The 25033-nt window shown below is 43.8% G+C and overlaps 1 protein-coding gene across 3 annotated transcripts in view; it reads left to right on the top strand.

Annotated features, from left to right (window-relative positions):
• The first annotated feature begins 1967 nt into the window (after positions 1–1967).
• Positions 1968–25033, top strand: part of LOC126263183 (trypsin delta-like) — a 196606-nt gene continuing 173540 nt past the window's right edge. The window contains exons 1-2 of one of the 3 annotated variants that reach the window (XM_049960236.1): positions 1968–2176; positions 12791–13130. In XM_049960236.1, coding sequence (XP_049816193.1) covers positions 2004–2176; positions 12791–13130 — 513 coding nt within the window. In that variant the 5' untranslated portion in view covers positions 1968–2003. Of the gene's footprint in view, positions 2177–12790; positions 13430–25033 lie in introns of those variants that run through there. The other 2 variants (XM_049960237.1, XM_049960235.1) reach the window with 2 other exon arrangements.

Genomic DNA, 25033 nt, shown 5'->3' with positions numbered 1-25033 from the left:
GGTGTGGGAAGGCGAGAGGAGCCGAGGGAGGAAATGAGCACTCCTGCGTTCTCTCAGAAGTCCAGTCAAAGGACAGCAGCAGCAGCATATGGATATGAGGATTCGCTCCCACGACCTCGCAGAGAACGGAAGACGCCATCTGGATTGAGAAATTACGGAATAAACATCTCTTAAATTGATTCTTCTGTTTCTGCATATGCCAACACGTCCAGGTACCTACTGCAAACATCCTGAACACAGCAGGGGCGCCACCCGTGAGTGTTGGCCCCTAAACCTCTGATAGTATTCACTTATGACCTTCAGAGAGTACAGATTCTAAAACGTCGCGCTCACCAGTTGTTTGTTACTCACTTGGTGCCCTAGCACGATGTACTGTACAGAGAGGTGACTTTGGTACACGCTTTGTTCATTGTATCACAGCGCAGGGTTCATAACCTGCAGCTGGCGCAGGGACCTTTTCTTTTGGAAAATTGTTGTTTGTGATTGACAAGTGCAGCCTAAATTAATGTAATGAATGAGAGTGTCATTAAAGAAGCGTTATTTAATTATTATAATCGTTGTTGTGCATTATTTTCCTTTTTAAACCTGGTACTGTTAAAGTGAAATAAATCTGCAGAAATGCGTTACCCTTCAATGTGATTGGCGCGATTGAATTGTAAATTGAAAATCATCATCTTCCATTCGTAATAATTCTTCAATTGCTTAACTTTATTCAGTTTCGATTTTAGGCATATACATATACATGCAGCTGCAGAATGTCAATACGATAATATTGTTAAAATAGTATTGAAAATATGCATTCACTGGGTGACAAAAATCGGTATGCGCATATAGGCGTACAGATACCGGTAGTATCGCGTACACAAGAATGCATTGGCTGAGCTGTTATTTGTACTCAGGTGACACATGTGAAAAGGTGTCTTACGTCATTATGGCCGCACAACGGGAATTACCAGACTTTAAACGCGGAATGCTATTTGGAGCCAGGCGCATGGAACATATCATTTCGAAAAACGTTAAGAAATGCAATATTCAAAGATCTACAGTGCGAAGAGTGAGCCGAGAATACCAGTTTGCAGGCATTGTCTCCCACCACGAACAATACTGAGCCGTGTGCGGTTCGCGTTCTTGCCGTTCATAGCTTGGCGTCTTGTAATAGCGCTAGTCTCGTCTCGTTACCTTCTTGTGCTAATGGCACCACACAGTTTGCTAGTATTGTTTGTTCGCGAGTGGCAGCAGCAGCGGTTATCGATAGCCAGTACTGTGGTTCCTCTTTCCTCTTCCATATTCCACAAATAGGGCTCTTACTGTCAGTGCACTCTACAGCAGTTCGGGCATTAAGCGGCTGCTTTGGGGCATTGGAACAGGTCATAAGTGTCCAAATTTTAGAGATGAATCGACTGCTGGGCAGATATCTGGCATGTTTGCCTTTTCTCTTAAAATGAGAGCCGGCCGGGGTGGTCGAGCGGTTCTAGCCGCTACAGTCATGAACCGCGCGACCGCTACGGTCGCAGGTTCGAATCCTGCCTCGGGCATGGATGTGTGTGATGTCCTTAGGTTAGTTAGCATTAAGTAGTTCTAAGTCTAGGGGACTGATGACCTCAGCAGTTAAGTCCCATAGTGCTCAGAGCCATTTGAACCATTTTTTAAAATGAGACGTCAAGTTGGTGATACTACCTTGTCAGTGATACTAACCCAGTCTGGCGACGTGTGTGTTCCGTGAATTCTCTACACACTATATTGAACAAACGTTCTATTGCGACTTCCTGAATACCATCAGAATTTCCGAAGAAATGCTATCTCTTCTCGTATGACCTCAGTATAGAAGGACAAGCCGTCCTCTTGCAACATCGTTAGAAGCTATGACACAATAAGACGGCCAGACAGAAAGCTTGTAGTTGTCTGAAGTGAGAGATAACGGCAAGTGGCCGGATGACCTCGGAGGGCGTGGCTTTATAAGCTGTGTGAGGCGCCTCCCGGCGTGCAGCCGCCCCGCTCCCGATATGCAGAAGTGTAGCTGCCTGCTGCTGCTGGTGCTGGCTGTGGCGTTCTGCCACGCCGGCCTTGTCCGTCCCAGGAAGGTCCCCAAGCTGTGGCGGCCTCGCCTCTCGGGCAGAATCGTGGGCGGGTCGGCGGTCAGCATCTCGCAGTATCCCTGGCAGCTCTACTTCGAGGCGTAAGCATTACAAGTTTCTGAAGTTCTGTCACCTATTGTGCACGTTTATTAGGCTATGTTTACGCTCACTGTTAGCACATAGCCGGCACTATCAGGCAACGATGAAACAACCCCATCACTTCTTGGTGGCACAGTTACTCTGAGGCGTTGGTGCACACTCCGCTGATTGCTGCGATCATAGGCACACGAGGATATCAGCCTAGGTTGTGTTTCGAGTAGCGACAATCGCCGGCTGTCCTGAAACTTGAGTGATTGGCTTATCCAAGATTACTCTAGTCATGCCTTTGTTGAGTAGACTGCACCGCGTTTACGCGGCTACTCCGCCGCCATACATCGATATTTACAAGAAGAGGGCACTTGTCAGGATACCATATATTAGCGCTCCTTCCTGTTCTATTCGCTTGTGGAGCGAGGGAAGAAATGCTTAAATTTTGTAACACCCCACCCGTCACTTATCTGGTTTTGGTGTGTGTTCACCCCAGGTAATTGACTAACAGATCAACAGAGAGTACAAAACTGCTGCAGTGTCGGATAACGCAAAGAAAGTAATAAGGCCATGTGACTCCTGATTGAACTGCGGTGGCAGTGTTGACATTAATTGGTTCAGAATTGATCCCTTTTAATTAAAAAGGGGTGCTCATCGATTTTATATTCAGCTATTGAACACAGATGCAAATGTTGCACATAAAATTAATTAAGAAAGTGACTTGGGATTTCAACTACTTGATTGAAAACAGATGCAGTCGATTAGCACAGATCTATTTTAAATCACGACCTTCAATCATCACATTACATGACTCTCCTATCAGGCAGTGGTAATAAATTGCGTTTGCGTGGAGTAAAGCGCGATAAATCAAAAGTAATTCCTATCGACTGACCCAGGCGCAATGTGAAGTGCGAGAAGAATTCTACAATACACGGTCCATGAAACCCTGGTGGAAACTTTGCCGACGTGATCCAGCAAATTAATCAATGGCCGGAGCGGGCGCAATATCACCGAATACAGCGTGGCGGAGCGGTGTCGTTGTGCGGACATCGGCCGACCTCGTGGTGCTGCAAGGCTGCGCTCGTCTTCTCACTCCTAGCTTTCTTGCTCAGTACATAGCTGAACCAAAGTTCCTATCTCCAAGCTCAATCGTTCCGTTTGGTAAGTCCTAAACTGCAGAGATGCTCACTCTTTCTCAGGCAAGCTGAGTAAAGAACGCCACGTCCGCACTCTAGGCAAGCTGGGAACGGAAGACCTCTACGGAGACTTCTCACAGTCCGCTCCCCGGCGGCCACGGTCAATTGTGAGTACTTCCCTGGGGTAAACTAGCCTCCAGTAAATCTACGCGTTTCCACAGTTTTCATGTCGTGTGAATTACTTTAGAACCATCACCCGACATTAATTATTCCAATACGTCCATACTATACCCTCTACAAGATGCATTGTGCCTTGTCAGTCATTTTTGTTCAGCCCTACTGTTCGCTCAACGTGAGTTCGGTGATCTTTAATGACTTCATGTAAGGGGCATAGTTCTTGCCGTCTTACAATTTCTCCGTGGGAGCTGCACTTGTCTAATCTGACCTTCGCGGTCTCCACAGGAGCGATACTTAGGGAGTTATATCACAGTTTCTTGATACCACAAAACTAGTTCTCGAAACTTTGAAAGAAGGATTTTACGGGACATTTCGCTGGCCAACCTTCAAGTGCAATCACTTTCCTCAGACGATGCGGAGACCAGCGTCTTCGCACTCGACAATCTGTGTGAACGGCTGCAGCATAAATGCTACCATCGAGCACTGAGATGACCAGACTAACAAAGAGCTGTGAGCAGCAAGATTTCAGCATAAACGTATGCTTAGGCTGTCTGTTACTTTCTGGCAGATCAAAACTCGAACCCAGAGTGCTGCCTTATCCACGCAAGTTTCACCATCTGACCTAGCAGCAGTATTAGAGATTTAAAGACGAACCTGGAACGGCAAGATTCCACAATCGATTCCTCATCCGGCATACATCTTTTATCTTCTAGGGTGTTTGAAAACAGGTTTCATTCTGCTATACATATCTTGATACTGTCTTTTTATGCTTTTTTATTCCCAATTTACTGTAGCTTTATTAGCATTTTTCAAACACTTTGCATACTGTACAATACGTCATAGACAACATACACTCAGTTGTAGTTTACTTAAGAAAATGACTCGGAACATCTGAAAAACAAATAATATTACGAGGATCGTTCAGTAAGTAACGCCTCACATTTTCTTTAAAAAGCCGTTAATATGCATACACAAACGTCCGTGTTGGTGTTTTACATTTGATGTCTGTTGTGTGCTCTGGCGAAGTTTCGAACCGTTCTGGGAGGTGGCACAGTCGTAGTACAGCGTCAAAATGGCGTCTAAATACGACTCATATTACAAGAAGCGTGCTGTTATTGAATTCTTGTGTGCAGAAAGAGAAACCGTGGTGAACATCCATAAATATTTGTGTACAGCGTAGACGATGCTGCAGTTGATCGCAATACAGCTGAGCGATGGGTAAAGAAAGTGACAACCTCAGGAAATGCGGAAACAGAGCTCCGCGATCAGCCACGCTCGGGAAGTCCTGTCACAGCCACTGCTCCAGACATGCTGAATCGTGCGGGTGCCATTATTCGTGCCGACCGGCGCATCACTACTCGACAGTTGGCTCTACAGTCGTCGGTCAGCATTGGGCTGCGTTTGCAATGATCGAAACTCTCGGATATTCAAAGAGGTGCACACGATAGGTTCCACGAATGCTCACAGCGGACCACATGATTCAAAGAAAGACCATTTCATCTGAATTGTTGGAGCGTTTTGAGATCGGCGGAGAGGCCTTTCTGTCACGGATCGTTACGGGGGACTAAAGCTGGGTGCACTACTTCGCGCCGAAAACAAAAAAAACAGTCCATGGAGTAGCATCATCCTCATCCACCACAAAAGAAGAAATTCATGACAACCCCCTCTGCCGGAAAAGTCATGGTGACCGTCTTCTGGAATTGTGATGGCGTCATTCTCGTGGGTGTGATGCCGAGAGTGTCAACCATCAGTATGCGCGAAGTCTCTGAATAAACTCAAGAACCGTTTCGGACCTGTTCGATCGAACAAGAATACATCAGAAATCTTGCTCCGACATGATCATGCACGCGCATACACAAGTCTGAGAACCCGGGAGCACACCGCCATATTGGGTTGGACAACATTGCCTCATCCACCCTACAGTCCAGACCTGGCACCCTCGGACTACCATCTCTTTGGGCCCCTTAAAGATTCTCTACGGAGAAGACACTTTGAAGATGACGATAATGTCAGTCATGCAGTGAAAACATGACCAAGCCTACAGGACAAGAGCTTTTGCCAGCAGGGAATACATGTTGTTCCACAACGTTGGCTCACGGCCATAGAGCGTGGTGCTGACTACCTAGAAAAATAGCACATGGACTTGACATGTTGATGTATATCGTCACCAAATTCTGACTCTTAACAATAAATATGTTCTGAGGAAAAATGTGCGGTAGTACTTATTGAACGACCGTCGTAGGATGTGCCGAGGCAGAAGAATACAATTCTTATCGAACTAACTTCCACCTGGGGGTATTAACTTCCTTCCTCCCCACCCCAGCTTTTGGTATTATAACCGACTCCCAACTCGAAATTAACTCTTCAAAATACTTTAACAAATTCACATACCATACTCCGTAAAATAATTGTTATATACAGTAGAATTTGCCTGAAAACAAAAGTGGCACTGGTCAACACTCAACAAGCATATCAATATCACAACTGAAACTTATACCCCTTACAGTCCCGTCATAAGAAGCCCTACTTATATTGCAGAACCCCAAAGTAACCTGAGAGATATAAGATAACTTATACGATAAGATCTAACTATACTGAAGAGCCAAAGAAATTGGTACACCTTCCCAATATCGTGTAGGACCCCAGCGAGCACGCAGAAGTGCCACAACACGACGTGGCATGGACTCGACTAATGTCTGAATTAGTGCTGGAGGGAATTGACGCCATGAATTCCGCAGGATTTGTGAATCCTTAAGATTATGAGATGGTGGAATCTTTTCTGTACAGTACATTGCAAGGCATCCCAAATACATTCAATAATGTTCATACCTAGAAACTATGGTGGTCGGCGGAAGTGTTTAAACTCAGAAGAGTGTCCCTAGAGTCACTCTGTGGCAATTTTGGACGTGTAGGGTGTCCCATTGTCCTGCTGGAATTGCAAAGTTCGTCGGAATGCACAATGGACATGAATGGATGCAAGTGATCAGACAGAATGTTTAAGTACGTGTCAATTGTCAGAATCGTATCTAGATGAATCAGGGATCCCATTCCCATATTATCCAACTGCACACGCCCCACACCATTACAAAGCCTCCACCAGCTTGAACAGTTCCCTGTTGACACACAGGGTCTATGAGTTCATGAGGTTGTCTCCATACCCCTACACGTCCATCCTTTAGATAGAATTTTAAACGAATCCGACCAGGCAACATGTTTCCAATCGTCAACAGTCCAATCTCGACGTGGACAGGCCCTGGTGAGGCGTAAAGCTTTGTGTCGTGCAGTCATCAGGGGTACACGAGTTGGCCTTCGGCTCCGAAAGCCCATATCGATGATATTTCGTTGAATGGTTCGCACTCTGACCCTTATTGATGGCCCAGCATTGAAATCTGCAGAAGTTTGCGGAAGGGTGCTGGACGATTCTCTTCAGTCGTCGTTGGTCCCGTTCTTGCAGGAGCTTTTTCCGGCCGTTCGTGAAAAGGTCGTACGGGGAAATCGCCATTTCATTGCTACCTCCGAGATGTTGTGTCCCACCGCTCGTGCGCCGATTGTAACACCACGTTCAGACTCACTTAGATCTTGATAACCTGCCATTGTAGCAGCAGTAACCGATCAAACAGCTGCGCCAGTCACTTGTCTTATAGAGGCCTTGCCAACCGAGGCACAGTATTCTGCCTGTTTACATATCCCGTTATTTGAATACGCATGTCTGTACCAGTTTTTTGGCGCTTCAGTGTATTAAACACTAAATGACATTGTTAAAATACAATACTTAAAATGTTTTGCATGACACTCGCTGGTCACGATTAAGGTCCAGAATATTAAATAAAATAAATACAGCAAGCGCCAGCGTGAAACTTACGTCAAGACACTATGTCTTATAATTAGGATACACAACATTAACATTCAATACCTACAGTGGTAACGAGTTCATAAATAGATGCCCCAGTGCCTAGATAGTTATGTCAGAAACGGTTACTACCAAATCGAAGGAGCCGCCTGCGAGTTCTGAACAATTTGCTTAGGCAAGTCGAATGACACGAGTTCAGAAAACATTCCTCAAAACAGTCAGTATGACATCCACAATTTCCGTGAGAGAATACACTCGAACACAGCCTAGAAAAAAATAACGCACTTAAGTAACTGAAGAAACGTACCGCCTGCACTTAATTTTCCTTGTAATTCCGTGTATCCAATCACAAAAGATTTTCCATCGTTGAAGTTCAGCTCACATAATACTCCAAGGTATCGCACGTAATTACAATTCATATGATGCTGGCTACCAATCCAGATTCCAGTACAACCTGCCGCAGAAAATGTGGCCAAGAGTCAGACCGCTATCAAGGTACATTCCTGATATCTCCACCAGATAACCGCATCCGGCCGCTTTCAAGTACTGTCAACATCTTCCCGCTCATAGGCTCACAACAGACTGTTCGACAAGGCGGTTCGCGTTACTCTCCATAGTAACAAATGGCGCCACCGCACGGAATCCAATATTCTCGTGACAACCATCATGTGTCACCAAGAGGCACAGTGCAACAAATGTAATTGATCTTAAAGTACGACGACAAAAATATGAGATAGTGAGCAAAATGTTACGTTGTTACTTTACTAGTAGAGTGTATCTTGAATTTGTGTTCAGCCATTTACTATGGGGGGATTTTCACCTGCCTCGAGATGACTAGGTGTTTGTGTAGTCATCATCAATTCATCATCATTCACGAAAGTGGTGAGATTGGACTGAGCAAAGGTTGGGAATTTCTACGGGCGCTGATAACCGCGCAGTTGAGAGCCCCACAAACCAAACATCATCATCCTCATTTACTATTGGGTTGGTGCGTGAGTTCTTAGCGTTCCTCCATTAGTTTAATAAATACAACAGCTTCACATTACCGAGACTTTAATCATCAATAGTATATTCTCCTTCACTGTTTACAAGAGTCTGTCTAAGCTGTGGTAATTTTTCGTTTCCACGACTGTAGAAATCACATGATTTTGAGACGAAGAACTCGTCGAGCCACGTTCGGAGCGCATTTTCATCTGCAAAGGACGTTCCTTGAATTTCGATCGATGATGGAAGAGGTGAAAATCTGAGGGCACAGTATCAAGAGAATGAGGTGGGTGCGGAATGGCTTTTCAACTTACATACTGCATTGTGTTTTTTGTCACTCTAGCAGAAAGCGAGCGGGCGTCATCGGGTGTGGTGTCACTTCACGTAGTCTTCCTGGTCGTTTTTCTTGGATTGCGTCTGCAAGACATCTCAGTTGTTGACAACAAATTTCAGTAGTGATAGTTGTACCTCGGGGAAGCAATTCGTAGCGCACTACAACGTCGTTGTTCCACCAGATGCATAAGTTATCTTTTGTGGATGCGCAGTTGGGCAGTTTCTGCTTTGTTTAGGCTCAACCATTCCTTTTGTTCCTTTGTTAGTATAAAGACGCCATTTCTCGTCACCAGTAACGACACAGGATACGAATGGTCGTGTTGTTCACAAGCAAGCAGAGATGAATGTATGGCCGTCTGTTGATTTTTGTGATCTTGGTTTAGAGCATGCGGTATTCATGTACCCGATTTCCGAACCCTAACCATTGCATGAAAATCTCGTACGAAGGTGGAATGAGCGCAATTCACGAGTAGAGTTCTGACACTCCACTCTTTTTTACATTCGTCAGACATCAGCAAAAACACCCTTTGAGTGCGTTAGCGTCACTAGAATAAATTACTGGGGGTAGGAGCGGACCCTTACTCTATGACAGAGCACATCGGTGTTTGGCTGTACAAGATTGGTTTATTTTCTGTATTGTTGTCAATGAAGCACACTGGTTTCCATAGACTGGGACATGACAATTTCAGGACAACCGTCAAGATAACGTATTACGTCCTGATTCGCAGAAATATCACTGAACACAACAACATCAAATTTAAATAGAAGGTTCTCCACAAGTTTGTTCTTACATCTAGACAGTGAAGCAATGTCTGAGTTAGTCAATATTACGTCAAATCATCCGATTTCGGTTCTAAGTTCGGTTGGTTTTTGTGACAAGAAATGCAAAAGATTAGTCAAGGTTGCTCGTGTTCACAGTGGACGCAAGCTTGTGATCCAATAATTTTACGCCTCTGCCAGCGGCATTTACCTTTAGTTGAGATGTGTTGTCAGCTGCACGGCTGCTCTTGCCCTATGAAAATCCTATAAAAAGCTAATCGAAATCTTTACTGATTTTGACAGCTGAAACAGCCCTATGTTTCTCGTTAGGCGAGAAAACATGCACTCATCCCTAGTCTGGAATATATGGCGATATACACGCCCATAGATGGAGCAGTGTGTATACTTCAACGTCTTCTCAGTTCTCGCAAGGACAATTAACTACGTAGCTGTTTCATTTCTCCACTACCGGAGTTTAACGACTCTTCAGCTGATTTCTAGTTGAATTTCAGCCAAAGTGAACGCAGTGTTTACATAAAATTCCTCTTTTGGCGCCATGCAGAGCGTCATGCATCCTGTTCTACGCTTGACGCTGGTTCAGAGGAGAGTTCTCGAAGTTTTCGGTATTCTGTCTTTCGTATTAAACTCTCCCCCCCCCCCCACCGGAGCTGTGTCCTTTCGTGCTACGCAACACGGCCTTCGAAAGCCAATGGGAGCGTTCCTTTCATCTCGTGGAAACTACCCTGGCCAATCGCGAATGGTGTACCTTCAAACTGCGCCATAGTCTAGCCACTTCTACTCCTTCCGAGATTATGGCAGCCAACTGGATATTCTGTTCCCGCTCCTGACGCCTGAAAGCTACACATGTAAATCACGAGACCACCATGGACCTTTCACATGATCAGTAAATGCTACTCTCTTTTAACTGCATCTCAGGGCTGTTTGTATCCACCTGGTAATTTCCCAACTCAATTTTCTAAAGAATTTCTCTGTCACAGGCAGTTCTGGGCCATCAGCTGCACCCTTCGATGTATTGCCTGGTGTGTTCGCTGTCTCCCTCGCCACAGGTCACCCCTGTTAAAAGCCTTTCTTTGTATGCGGGCCATGGCTGCGCAACCTGAGACCGTCCCATACTCAAGCGTACCTTCCAGAAGACTTTTTCAAAAAAAAAAAAGGTTCAAATGGCTCTATGGGACTTAACGTCTGAGGTCATCAGTCCCCTAGAACTTAGAACTACTTAAACCTAACTAACCTAAGGATATCACACACATCCATGCCCGAGGCAGGATTCAAACCTGCGACCGTAGCGGTCGCGCGGTTCCAGACTGTAGTGCCTAGAACCGCTCGGCCACCCCGGCCGTCAGATTTTTTCACGTTTTTGCTCATTGACATGTAGGACGTGGGTTCAGTGTGTTAATATTGTCGAATCTAGTGTCATACCTTTTTGCATTACACACAGTACATTTTGATAGGCAAATCTGCTCACTATCACTGAAGTATGTCATGTGATATATCAATCTACTCGTTACGACGTATAAAATCTCCTGTAAGGGATGACATTAACATTCATTCTAGTTGCCACCTTACACAGTGACGTGTATCATTGTGGATTAATGCGTTTGAACAGTCTTCATCAAACCCCGAACGTCATTTCGAACGATCCTTCTTAAAAAGAAACAACCATTCTTTTGATGTGCTCTGTCCAATGGCGTTATCCTCATTAATGGCGCAAATATTTCTGCCTGACTCCTCGGCTATCAGCCCTCTATTAAACTTAGACAGAAGATCATATCGGTGATGATCCGATTTCTTCATGTAGCACATCATTTCCTAGCGTCCATAGCTCCACTCATTCTCACCAGACTACAAAATAACAATATATAAACTCAAATTTCAAAAGTGAATTACAAACAAAAAATTACAATCCATAAAAAAGCCACAGCAACCGAAACACCAGTACGCAGAACGAAAACACTACGAACTTACGCACCAACCAGATACACTACTGGCCATTAAAATTGCTGCACCAAGAAGAAATGCAGATGACAAATGGGTATTCATTGGACAAATATATTATAATAGAACAGACATGTGACGACATTTTCACGCAGTTTGGGTGCATAGATCCTGAGAAATTAGTGCCCAGAACAACCACCTCTGGCCGTAATAACGACCTTGATACGCCTGGGCATTGAGTCAGAGCTTGGATGGCATGTACAGGTACAGCTGCCCATGCAGTTTCAACACGATACCACAGTTCATCAAGAGTAGTGACTGGCGTATTGTGACGAGCCAGTTCCTTGGTCACCATTGACCAGAAGTTTTCAATTGGTGAGAGATCTGGTGAATGTGCTGGCCAGGGCAGCAGTCGAACATTTTCTATATCCAGGAAGGCCCGTACAGGACCTGCAACATGCGATCTAGCATTATCCTGCTGAAATGTAGGATTTCGCAGGGATCGAATGAAGGATATAGCCACGGGTCGTAACAAACCTGAAATGTAACTTCCATTGTTCAAAGAGCCGTCAATGCGAACAAGAAGTAACCGAGACGTGTAACCAATGGCACCCCATACCATCACGCCGGGTTATACGCCAGTATACATGCTTCCAATGTGTGTTCACCGCGATGTCGCCAAACACGGATGCGACCATCATTATGCTGTAAACAGAACCTGGATTCATCCGAAAAAAATGACGTTTTGCCATTCTTGCACCCAGGTTCGTCGTTGAGTACACCATCGCAGGCATCGCAGCGTCAAGGGTAACCGCAGCCATGGTCTCCGAGCTGATACTCCATGCTGCTGCCGCAAACGTCCCCACCTGTTGACTCATGGATCGAGACGTGGCTGCACGATCCGTTACAGCCATGCGGATAAGACGCCTGTCATCTCGACTGCTAGTGATACGAGGCCGTTGGGATCCAGCACGGCGTACTGTATTACCCTCCTGAACCCACCGATTCCATATTATGCTAACAGTCATTGGATCTCGACCAACGCGAGCAGCAATGTCGCGATACGATAAACCGCAATCGCGACAGGCTACAATCCGACCTTTATCAAAGTCGGAAACGTGATGGTACGCATTTCTCCTCCTAACACGAGGCATCACAACAACGTTTCACCAGGCAACGCCGGTCAACTGCTGTTTGTGTATGAGAAATCGGTTGGAAACGTTCCTCATGTCAGCACGTTGTAGGTGTCACCAGCCTTGTGTGAATGCTCTGAAAAGCTAATCATCTGCATATCACAGCATCTTCTTCCTGTCGATTAAATTTCGCGTCTGTGGCACGTCATCTTTGTGGTGTAGCAATTTTAATGGCCAGTAGTGTAGTACCCAACGTACCTTACATGGGACCAGAAGAAACTGGCGCTTGCTGTCACTCAGGAACGGCTCCCCGTGCGGAGCGTCCATCATCAGCAGCAACTGGGCGCTGTCGGCGGCCCACTGTGTGGAGGGCGTGTCGCTGACCAGCCTCCAACTGCGAGCCGGCACCTCGACCAGGGGCAGCGGCGGCAGCGTACACTCTGTGTCCGGCGGGCAGTCGCACTCCAGCTACAACTCGGCCACCGTCGACTACGACATCTGCGTGCTGCAGGTGTCCAACGCCTTCAGCTTCGGCTCCAACGTGCAGGCCGTCTCCCTGACGTCGTCAGAGCCCTCGGCGGGAACCTCCGTCACCGTCTCCGGGTTTGGGGCGCTGAGCTCCGGCGGATTGTCGTCGAACCTGCAGGCCGTCACCGTCCAGATCATAGACCGTAACACGTGCAACGCCGCATACGGCAGCATCACCTCCCGCATGATCTGCGCCGGCGTCACGGGCGGAGGCAAGGACGCCTGCCAGGGAGACAGCGGCGGTCCTCTGGTGTCAGGCTCCACGCAGGTCGGCATCGTGTCGTTCGGCTCTGGATGCGGTCTGGCCGCCTATCCAGGGGTCTACGCCAACGTCGCTAATCTCCGATCTTGGATCCAGTCTGCTACCGGCGTGTGACGAGACAATAAATAAACACTTTTAATAAACCATCAGATTGTACTTTTCTCAGGCAGAACCAGCTCAGTATCACAATAAATATTCCCTACACCATCCTTTTCTTATACACAAACATAGGTCACTCAGTACTACGAAAAATATCACTTCATCAATTATCTGCTTTCTTTTCACGTTCTTTGCCTGATAAAACATGGTCAGTACCTACAATATTCAAACAATGTCTAAAATTTCACTGGTTGGAACGTGCGTTTCAACACAGAAGAAGGTAATAACACCGGTTTCTCTGTGAATATCGAAATGGCAGATATCAAGTAAATCAAGAGAGAAGGCGCATCAAGACTTGTTAAAATACCTGTGCAATTTTACACAGATTATGGAACAAGCTTTGTTTCTCTTCTACTAGCCTTTTATTGTACTTCACTGCAACGTTAAAATCAATATGAGAAACGTGCACTCCATTCTTTTATCGACGAACTTTCGTTTGACAGGTACTCATAATTATTGGCGAACATTGCTGACATCAGTCTATTGTAGAATTCTACAACAGATCTACAGATGTATGGTCCTCGTACTATTATCATCCATGAGATGCCCAGGGTTATAAACAACAGTACTGATTTTGATATTGTGCTCCTTGATTTCCAGACAGCATTCGATACACTTCATAACTTTCACATAGTAGACAAAATACGAACTTATTCAATATTGCATCAGCTTCGTGACTGGATTCAGGACTTACAACACGACAGAACTTTGTATGATATTAACAGACGATATCATCAGATGTAACTAACTTCGCGAGAACCTCAAGAGAATATTGTAAGCCATCATTGTTCACGATATGTGCAATAATCTGAAGGATGAGGAAATAAGTTCCGTTAGGCAGTGTTGAATGAATCTTTTGTATAGGAAAGTTACAACATGAAAACCGTAGAGGAATGAAGGCCGAGCTTCAGGCGATCAGCGCTTGGCGCAGAGACACCCAGAGTTAATAAACGGGCACGAAATAATACACTGCACATACATGGGCAGCTAGACCCATTGTTGTTTCGGTGTGTATAATCCACTGTAAACAGTGACATCTGCGGTCTGGGAGTAATTGCCTGGAGCGACCTAAAGCAGAAATATCACATAAACCCAGTTTTGGAAGAAGAAGCAAAGGAGGAATTCATTAGAACAATGCTGGGGAAATGTAATTCATCCACCAAAGAAACTGTTCGGCCAGTTCTTGAACATTGTTCATGAGTTTTGCATTCTTACCAGGTAGAGTTAATACAAAAAATGGGAAAGGAAGAGCAGCACGTTTCGTTACACTTTCGTATAGTAACCAAAGAAACGTTACGAAAGAGCTCATCAGACTCCAGAAAGAAAGGTGTCGCAGTCGCGGAGAAATTTCCTGTTAAAATTCTACGAGTGGCCGTTTCAAACAGTCTCACACTATACGGGGTGTGCCAGGAGGAATGGTCAGTATTCAACAACATGACACGAACCATTATTCGAAGCAAAACAGGCCAGTAAACATGGGCTCTGAAAGACATACGTTAAGAACTATGAGCACCTCTTAGACCCTGTGAACCTAATCTTTTCTAGAGCAAGCTCTTAGCTTTTCTGCTTCCCGTATTTTGAGAGGTACTAGTACGGACGAAAACAAGAAAAAAAGTCCGTTTACATGGGCTCTAAAGTGCACACCTTATGCGCTATGAGAAGTAGTCCATCTTCGCCACTGTGAAAAACATCTTCTCCACTGAATAGCTCTTAAAGTACGCGCTGTAAAGCCTTGCTTGGTGGTCTGTTCTGCTTCGAATAATCGTTCCTGTCATGTCCCCGAATATTGACAATTCTTCGCGGACCACTCTACACATATCACTGCCTCCAACACACAATCTCTAAATGACCACGATGGGAAAATGTGAAAAATTAGAGCTCTTACGGAAGCTTACCGGCACTAGTTCTTCCGACACAGCACTCGCGAACAGAGCAGCAAATGATGGCAACTGACAGCGGTGTCAGGAATACCCTCCGCTGCAAACTGCAAGGTGGCATGCGTGGTAAAGATTAAGATGTAAATGTAGAAGATTGAGTATTTGCCACAAGACTTTTTCTCAAGACCTGGTATGCCTGAAAGATCTCTTTGATCTGTCTGTTACGCGTTACGGGTTTACTCGAGTAAGCGTGAGGTCGCTAAATCGCTGTGACGTGCTGGCTCTAGATTTTTGAAGGTAGTCGCGACGTTTCCCTGAAACGGGGAAGTCTACAGCAGCAGACTTTGGCAGAGGTAGCGACGGATAGGCGCTCTTCACCAAACAGTGCGCCTTTTGCGTGAGTTAATTGCAGACTGCTCCTACGGCACTGCTGTTGACCACCCGCGTCTCCAACAGACACCTGTGGAAAAGCTACCACCCTGGCATTCTCTGTTATAATCGGTAGATACAGCAATAATTTGTTTCCTATGCTATGATACCTTGATGTGATGTCAAGTGGAGACAGATCCACAACAACTGAAAAATTAATCTAATATTTTTTCATTCCATTGCTGCATTTGTCTTTACAGTGTAACCGGATTCGTTCAGATGCTGAACTTCTTCTGATATACACTAAAAAAATTTAAAAACAAAAGGTTTGTTAAATTTCATCTTACATAACTAATTTGAAACATATGATAAATATACCAATGTATAATAAATATAATAGTGTCTACAACCCCACTGTCGCAGCAAAGCAGCACATTTTTGAGTACTGTGCGCAGCCTCCGGAAGTCACAACTGTACGTAAATTTGTGGACTCACATCATGTGCGTACTTTATCATACAGTTGTACGAATACAGATATGTCGAGCGGCATCAGCGCTCGACCTGAGATACGAAAGAGAGATATTTCTGTGCACATCATTGCTCTTTGTTGTTCAGGAGATCCACGATCATTGAACATTGGAAAACACGGCATACCATGAATAACTTGCTAAAGACATTCAAAAGCCAAGATCGCTTAAGCATTTCTTTATTTAAAACAACCGATTTCGACAGGCTTTGCTGTCACCTTGAGGTCTTAAAGAATATTTTTGTTATGGAAGGTGTTCTTTTTAAGATGGGCCTCACGCCAGATTGTCATGCACATAAACTTAAGAAGAACGCGTTTCATATTTCATACAAAAATATTCTTTAAGACCTGAAGATGTCACAAAGACTATCGAAACTGGTTGTTTTATATAAATAAATTTTTAAACGATACTGGCTTTTAGTAGGTAAAACAGATCGCTCTTTCTGTCTTCTCAAAATGAGAAAATTCAATCAACTTAGGTTCGATTTGTGTGTGTTGCGTGATCTTATTTCTGTAAACAGATGTGTGCCACATCGTCTTAATTTTTGAAAGCGACAGTACATTCCTTAACTTTAGTGCTGACGTCCTTTAACATTTAAATACAGTTACATAGGGAAAACCGCGCAGTACGTGAAAATGAGCTTTCTCGCTGCATTAATACAATTAAATGCATCTGACAGTGAATTTTGCCCTTCTTTCTGAGCAATCATTTTATTTCCAATAGTTTTCCATGACATCCATCATGGGCATTGTTAGACTCTTCTCAGGCTTGTACCAAATAGCCATATGGAAGTCACATTACGAAGGTCCACATTGTTATTAGATCGCACCTTGCGTTAGCACCCTCCGCAATTTTGTCAAGGATACACGAGACGGTCAGGTAAGAAGAGCTTTGTCAAGTGTATGAGCAGTTCGATACCCTGACAGAGTGTGGTTCACGTCTCATCACGTGTCTGAGATCCTACCTGCGCTAGATATCCACATGGCCACTCATCATGATGCACACGTACTGAAAGACGATCGTCCTGTCAGAGTTAGTCAGAGCCAGTGAATAGGTTTGTTATTATCAAGTGATCTGGCTGCAGGTCTGTCAACAAGTACTCTACAAGCTATCACGATGTGAGATTAGAAGAGGATCATTTACGGAATGGAAAATAAAACACCAAAGGCTCAATGTACACTCATCATGCTTGCATGGGCGCTGATAGAGGACAATAACGGCGACGAATTAAAGCGCTGGCCTTTGGACTGAGTTGAAACCTCATACAGAACAGATAAATACGGATCCTGTGACTGGTCATTTGATGAAAGAGTGGAATCATACAATGTAGGCTTTCACGACCGGTGTTGTCTTCAGATGAAACTTCCGGGCTGAGAGGCCGTGGTCGATGTATAAAATTTCCACCTATCGTCTCCATCTGCGGGAGACATCTTCTGAGGTTGTCCAGCTGCTGCCACTGAGGCTCCAGGTACTCTCGCATTTATAGGGCGCATAGAGGGCACCCCCATTCGTCACGTGATGCCGACGGTATGCCTATCTTTGGAAAGCGTCATCATTCTCGATTAAGAGTAATCGATTGTCATTCTGATGGCACAAAGTCGACATTAGGAACTGCAAAAGACGCCCGACACCGCCTAGCAGCACCTGGGGTGTACAAGATTCCATGCAGTTGTGGACAAGTATATATTGGAACAACAAAAATAAGTGTAAACACTCGCTTAGCCGAACATAAAAGAAATTGTCGCTTAGGACACATCGAAAAATCGGCCGTAGCTGAGCATGTTTTTCGAGATGAGAACCACGAAATTGACTTTAATGAGACAAGCGTTCTAGCACGAACATCCCATTATAATGCGCGCATGTATAGAGAAGCAATAGAGATTCACAAACACCATAACAATTTCAGTAGAAAAGAGGAAGTTTTAAAGTTAGACAATAGTTTTATCACCTCCCACCTAACAGTCATAGTACTTTCAGTGGATCCTGATGCAGGTGGAATTCCTGTGTGATGGTATGGATAGATCTCTTCAACTGTCGGCGGTCTCTGTCAGTCAGCATTGTCATGCTGGTAGATTCCATCGTTCTGAGGAAAGACAAAGTACATGTGCAGGTGAACATGCTCCCCCCCTCCCCCCCCCTCCCCCCCGTACATGCAGTTGCTCTTTCCTCAGAACTACGAAATCTACTAGTATGACAATGCAACGTGTTACACATTTGGCAGTGTATATGCGTGGTTCGATGCACAATGCGATGAGTTTTCCACACCCCCTGGCCACCAGACTCCCCGGATTTAAACCCACTGGAGAATCTGTAGGACATCCACGATTGCGCTGTTCGCATCATGGATCCTTAAGAGAGAAAACTAGCGTAGATGGCCACGACACAGGAGTCGACATGGTTCCACATCCCTGTCGATACCTTCCAGAACCTTACTGACTCCCTTCCTATATGTCTCGGAGTCGTCCATGTTGTAAAAGGTTGTTGTTCAGGTTTTCCACAAGTAGTCGCAATTAATGTGACAGAACTGTGCACTACTCCTCCCCATATCTCTTGTTCTGTTTTATTCTCCCTTTATATGCGGTAAGGATAATCGTTACTTCCTTATATAGACACAATTGCGGGCATTTAGGCTTTCAGCGTCTTTCTTGTAGCGTCTACCACTGGATTTTGTTCCGAAATTTTACGATCCTTCGGCGCTGTCTAGGGTACCACGTGACGAATTACGCAGTTTATCATTGAATCTTCTCGGTATCTATCTTGTAATTACTAAATAAATATTCAAATGCTGTACCGGAAAGAGACCCAAATCCAGATAGTATCTCTTTACTAAAAACGATCTACATATGTTTCCCTGAGCCTGTATTTATCAATACAACCGCATTGTGTATGATGCAGCCCACATAGTGTATAATTTCATTCCACCAGAAGTAAAGAAATTCTGAATCCAATTCAAACAAGAATTTCTACAACGTAGGCGCTGTAAGCTGCTTTCCATTTTCCTTCGCTTCCCAGACAGAGAAGCAGGTAAAGCAAAAAGTTTATGAAACACGTTTAAACAGTCGTTTTACACTATTACGCTATCTTCCCACGATGTGACACTACTGTTCGCAGTGTACTTAATTTCAACTATTATCTTAACTCATCAAAATCTATCACGAACGAATTTTTATGGTTCAGAAAGGAAGCAGTTGAGGACCATTCTCCTGAATTACCCAACCTGAGTGACCGAAATTAAACATAGCAGAAACTCTTTACCGTTTACAATACATCGCCGCTGTACGAGGGTTCTCAATTCTGTAAGGGAAGCTCAAACAACACAGCGCGATCAGATTTTATCTCAAAAGCAATTGAACTAAAATCTAGGTAATGAGAAAACACTGAAACTATAGCAGATTTTAATGAACGATTCGTTAGAGACGCAGGGGACTGAACTACGTAAAAGCAAAACTTTATATATTTCATCCCTCTTCGATCATTTTCGCAGCTGAAGAGAATGTAGGTAAAACTAAAATGAACAGGGTATTTTACAATTCATGTTGCACACTGTAGAGGGGACTTAGTAGATCAAATTTTACACAGGAACCCATGTCCGGGAACGTCATCCAACGCCGCTACAGAGCGTCAATGTTACAGGCACCGGCGCCTGTAACTGTCTCTATATATAGGGAGGTCCAGTTATGAAGTTAGAAAGTTTCAAGGATCGTGGAGAAGGATAATTGCATCAATCTCATATCAGGGTCCCTAGTTCGGAAACGAACGGCTTGAAAGTTATAAGCGAGAATCATTCTGATACCTCTGACAGTGGAATATATATAACAGTAGTGTTGCTGCTAAGAATATAGGGTGTGCAACTTGCGAGGGTGGTGTATGGACCAAAACAAGAAAAAAATCTGGAAAACGTGATCTCTAAAATGAATATCTGAGGAGCCATGAGCTAGTGTGAAACATAGCTCCCCAATTGAACAAGTGCTCATAGCTCTTAATGTATGCATTTTAGAGACCACGCTTACTCTACATTTTTTTCTTATTTTGGCCCATACTACCACCTCTGAAAGTCATCTACCCTACAGTCTTACAAGGGAAGCTCCCTATCGCACTCCCTTCAGATATAGTCGTAAGATGACCCAGTGGATGCCCGTCAAAAACCGAACACAGATCAAGGAAGAAAACACGACTGGTATTCCGACGCTGTGCCCACTTGACCACAACGTTATTGCTGTTTCAGGCTGCTCTACACTGCATTTCTCGTCTTTGGACCACTCACTGTTTCTATTTTGCTTTTTTTTCACAGTTCAGTACACCTTCTTCGTGTTTTCATGCTTGGTCTGTCTTCAGCTTTTGACAGGGAGTCCACTGGTAACTCTTACCACTAAATCTTGGGGGGGGGGGGGGGGCTGAGATGGGTAGTTTCCCTTAGGAACAACAATACCGGTACATGTATTGCATCAGAGGTATCAGAATGGTTTTCGCTTGTAACATTCGACTTGTTTGTTCCCGGTGCAGGGCTCCTCATCACAAATTGATACATTTATCTGTCTCCACCCTCCTTAAAATTTTGTAACATCTTCACGGAATCACCTTATATATTCATACATTTACAGTAGCCAGCGCATGTGACTTTGACGATACATAGTGTCGTTGGATGACTTTCTGGAAAACGGTTTCTACATAAAACTTGATCTGCTAAGCCTCCTCTACAACCTCTGGAAGTGTGAAACATGAACTGTGCAACACTCTGTATGTACTTCAAGGTAACATTGTTATCTTACACATATAAATTAGTGGCTGTCATCTAAACAGGAACATTGTACTCAATACACAGTGCGATAACATCCGTCCTAGGTCACAGAAATCTTTTCTTCTGAAACCACTATGGTTTAAAAATAGCCCATTTCTGTTACATATTTCGTGTAACTGTTGAAGCTGATACGAATAATAAATGGTAAGACTTTGCTTTTCGTTCTATAAACTGTGATCAGGTATACGCCACTGGGCGCTTTGACTATTATGTTGCGCCAGAAGACTGAAATATTGGTGACAAAGTAGATGTACATCATATATTAAGGATAATTAGCTGCGTGATGAGACAAGACTCACATGGTGAAGTAGAGGTCTCACTGGTACTGGGAGATGCTGACTGCAGAACGGCCGAATATCCTGCCATCCAGACGAGCCCTCCAGGGCTTGCTCGTTGGGGTGGGTTTCACGAGAGAGCAGGCCCTGGAGGTCACGTCAGGAGGGCAGGATGAGGGCACCACACGGGACCACCATCAAGAGTACCACCGAACCAGACCGGGACGTCTCTCAAAGCGTGCCTGATATTGTGGTCCTGCTTCCACGCTTATATATGACGTCGAATGCAAATACTTACTTCAGATGTCCTTGGTAGGAGTCGTTTAGCAAAACGTGATCAGATCCAAAAATGACATTATGATAAGGAGAAACGAGTTTGCTTCTGCATCGCGGCAACGTAACGATTGTTTGTACTTTGAAGCATAGATAATTTGTCACATTCGTTTACATCTACGTCCCCGTCCCATAGCCAAATTCCTAAACTTTTATGGTAATGAGTTCGACAAGGTGCGTAATTAAGATTCACTTGTCAGTTTAGCTGTAGTGAACGGCAGTACGTCGCTACTTGAATCTAGTACACCATTAGCTGTCTTAAAATACGACAACCACTTATCTGTGAATCGCCTAAACTATAGCTTTGGTGGGTTTTCAAATTTTATATGTCCGTGCATTCTGTTTCTCAGTCGGGGATGGGATCTCAGTCCGTCAAAAAACATTTCGTTGTTTTCTAAGAGTGTAGAACTAGTGGAAGAGCAGCATTTGATGCAGCAGCTGTCTTGGATGATGTGTTCTCTCAACTCTGGCTATAGGCGCATAATATGGTGTGGTAGTGTCTGTATTTTACAGTGTGTGTAGGAACATTGTCTCGAACTATACAGACACCAAAAAACACAGACACAACACTACTGTATTTCAGGCCAGACCAAGGCAGTCTGGCGAGCCAAGACAATTCCTTCCCCTGTGCGGGAATCATATGATTTCTATACGAGCGCTGTGGGGCGTAGACACTAGCACATATGGATGTTTGGGTACGGCCGTGATTCGTGCACGGATAGCCGAAGAGTTTGAGGTGACCACTCGCGTAAGGAGGAAAATCAGAGTAAGAGTACCGGTCTGGCACAAATATTCGTATGATGGTAGTAAATCGTATAGCAGGTGTTCAACCGTATTCACAATTTTCGAATACATTACGTAGAGAATAATTATTATCTCCTTATTCTTCCTGTTAGTCAGGAGAGCGCTGTAACTACAGTTATTACGTAACGTAGTCATTATACGAAAACTGGAGTTTAATAGCTCTACTAATAGTGTTCGTTTGTGCTAATTAGTGATAATTTAAATCGTTCAAATGGCTCTGAGCACTATGGAACTTAACGTCGGAGATCATGAGTGTTCTAGAACGTAGAACTACTTAAACCTAACTAACCTAAGGACATCACACACACCCATGCCCGAGGCAGGATTCGAACCTGCGACTGTAGCCGTCGCGCGGTTCCAGGCTGTAGGGCCTAGAACCGCTCGGCCACCGCGGCCGGCTAGTGATAATTCCAGCATCTTCAAGCAAGTCTCTGTAAGTTTCCTTTGTTCAGAACAGATTTTCCATAAACTATAAAATGGTACATCATTTTCAGAATCTTGTAGTAAAGTACACTACAGATGGCGAATATTAACTCTGAAAATGAAATGTAGAATAAAATTCTTAATGGGCTACGGAAACTTCGTGGTAAACCTTTTGCAGCAGAATGGAGATGAGAACCAGTGCTCAGTGCAAATACTATCCTGTGTCCCTGTCTGTTATTATAGACTGTACGTGCCTGTCCACATTTGTATTGTGAATGGAGAACATTTGAGGGACTTAGTTGTTGTCTGCCACATCAAGACAGAAGACAGAGATACTGAGATTGTCTACCGAACTGGTGTCGTCCATAGATGTCCTTTCCCCGCACAAAAGTAGCACTCATGTCGTAGGTACATGTTTCTTCAGATAAATCTGTAGCCAGTGTATTAGGTTCTATATGCCACTAAACGAATATAAGAACCTCAGAAGAGACCCATTGGCTTTTAATTGACGAAGCATTCAGCAGATAAAGCCATGCTCAGCTAAAATGTAACATAATAGTCACCTACAAGATCACTCGTAACATGTCAGGTACGTAACAGTGATAGTAAGAGTACATAAAATACTTTGAATACGTTATAGGCACATATCAAAACAAACTTCCTACTCACGCAGCTCCTCTCTGCATTGCTCGCACAGTCACGATTTCGTTGAGGTTAATTCCTGTATGGCTCGCAGAAAACAGCAGGATGTTAATCGTGTGGTTTCCCACCTATAACAGTCCAAGGATTAAACTCTGAGCTTCTCATTCTACTCGCTAAACTTGATGGTCAGCCCGAAACAGTTAGCTTGGTGTTCATTGTAGGTGTGAATCGAAGGCACATGAAGCGCTTCGTCTACATTTCTTAATAGTGAATTTATAGAAAACTGATTATGAAAAGATTGTAAATACAGTTTATGACAGCATACTATTGACAAAATCGCTATTATAACTGTCAGTAAAATCTTAATTATATAAAGAAATATAGATAAAAGGAAGTATATGTTCTCCTCTCTTCACCTCTTGCGTCATACATCAGCTAATATATTCTTCGTCAATTACGAAATCAGACTTTTGAGTGAACATTATTGCTCTCCAGAGCTAGAAGCATTATACAATTTCAACCACACAAGGCACGCATAGCAACTTCAAAAATTTAGAATATCAGAGGAATAAAACGCTAAAACATGAAATACAACAACGAAAATAGCGATACTACTAATATTCAGATAAGGGACCAAGTGAAAAGAAGTTGTTGACCACGATTTGTTGGGAGGGGGGGCGGGACTATCCAGAATCTAGCATTAATTGCCTTGGGAAAAGTGCACAAAAGCCAAATCAATATCGCTGGATGAAGTAAAAAATCCTGTCACCTTTACAATTAATTTTTGCAACTTTTATTTACCACAAAACGCACCAGTACGATCTTAAATACCCATACGTGAAGAGTAGTGTCTATCGCCTTAGTCAATCCAATAAATTACTTTACCATGTTAGAATTTACTAAATTTTTTTTCCGTATCAAAATTAACTAAACCCAAAATATTCCTTCAGTTAATACAAATACTTAATCAGAAGGAGAAAAATCAAATATGCTCAATCAGGCGGATGCAATGTCAACGGTTACTTCTTGTGAAAGGCACTGGAAAACATTGTTGTACATTTTTTACGGGTGATACTTAAGACTGTGCTATAATAAACAAGTTTTTCTTGATTAAATCAATTTTTCAAGTTAAAATTCAGTTCTTCTCCTGTCAGTCTGCACGTAGGCATTGTACTATGATTGTCTCTGTAACAGCATGAGTCGGTGATTTTAATTACGGTGTTGTACAACTCATAAACAAAGTCATTAAAATTTTCCATTTTTTAAATTTGTTTTATAAGCACTTTGTTAATTATGCGTGACTCATAGGATGACTGTGACATTTTCGCTCAAGTGCGCCCGCGAATTCTGGGCTAAATAATACGTGTTTACACCCCTCCATCGCGGTAAAGTCCAAATGTAAGTAACTTAAAAATGAATCAGAGTTCAATGTCCTGTGGCAGGTCCATTAGAGAAGAAGTTTTAATTAAGATTTGACTTGGTTGGGCAAATAGACAGTATCATTTCCAAAGGGTATTTCCAAACATTTCCATCAATTGATTCAAGT

The sequence above is a fragment of the Schistocerca nitens genome, chromosome 6 (genome assembly GCF_023898315.1).
Source record: "Schistocerca nitens isolate TAMUIC-IGC-003100 chromosome 6, iqSchNite1.1, whole genome shotgun sequence".
Taxonomy (NCBI): domain Eukaryota; kingdom Metazoa; phylum Arthropoda; class Insecta; order Orthoptera; family Acrididae; genus Schistocerca; species Schistocerca nitens.
This window is presented reverse-complemented; position numbering and strand designations above follow the sequence as displayed.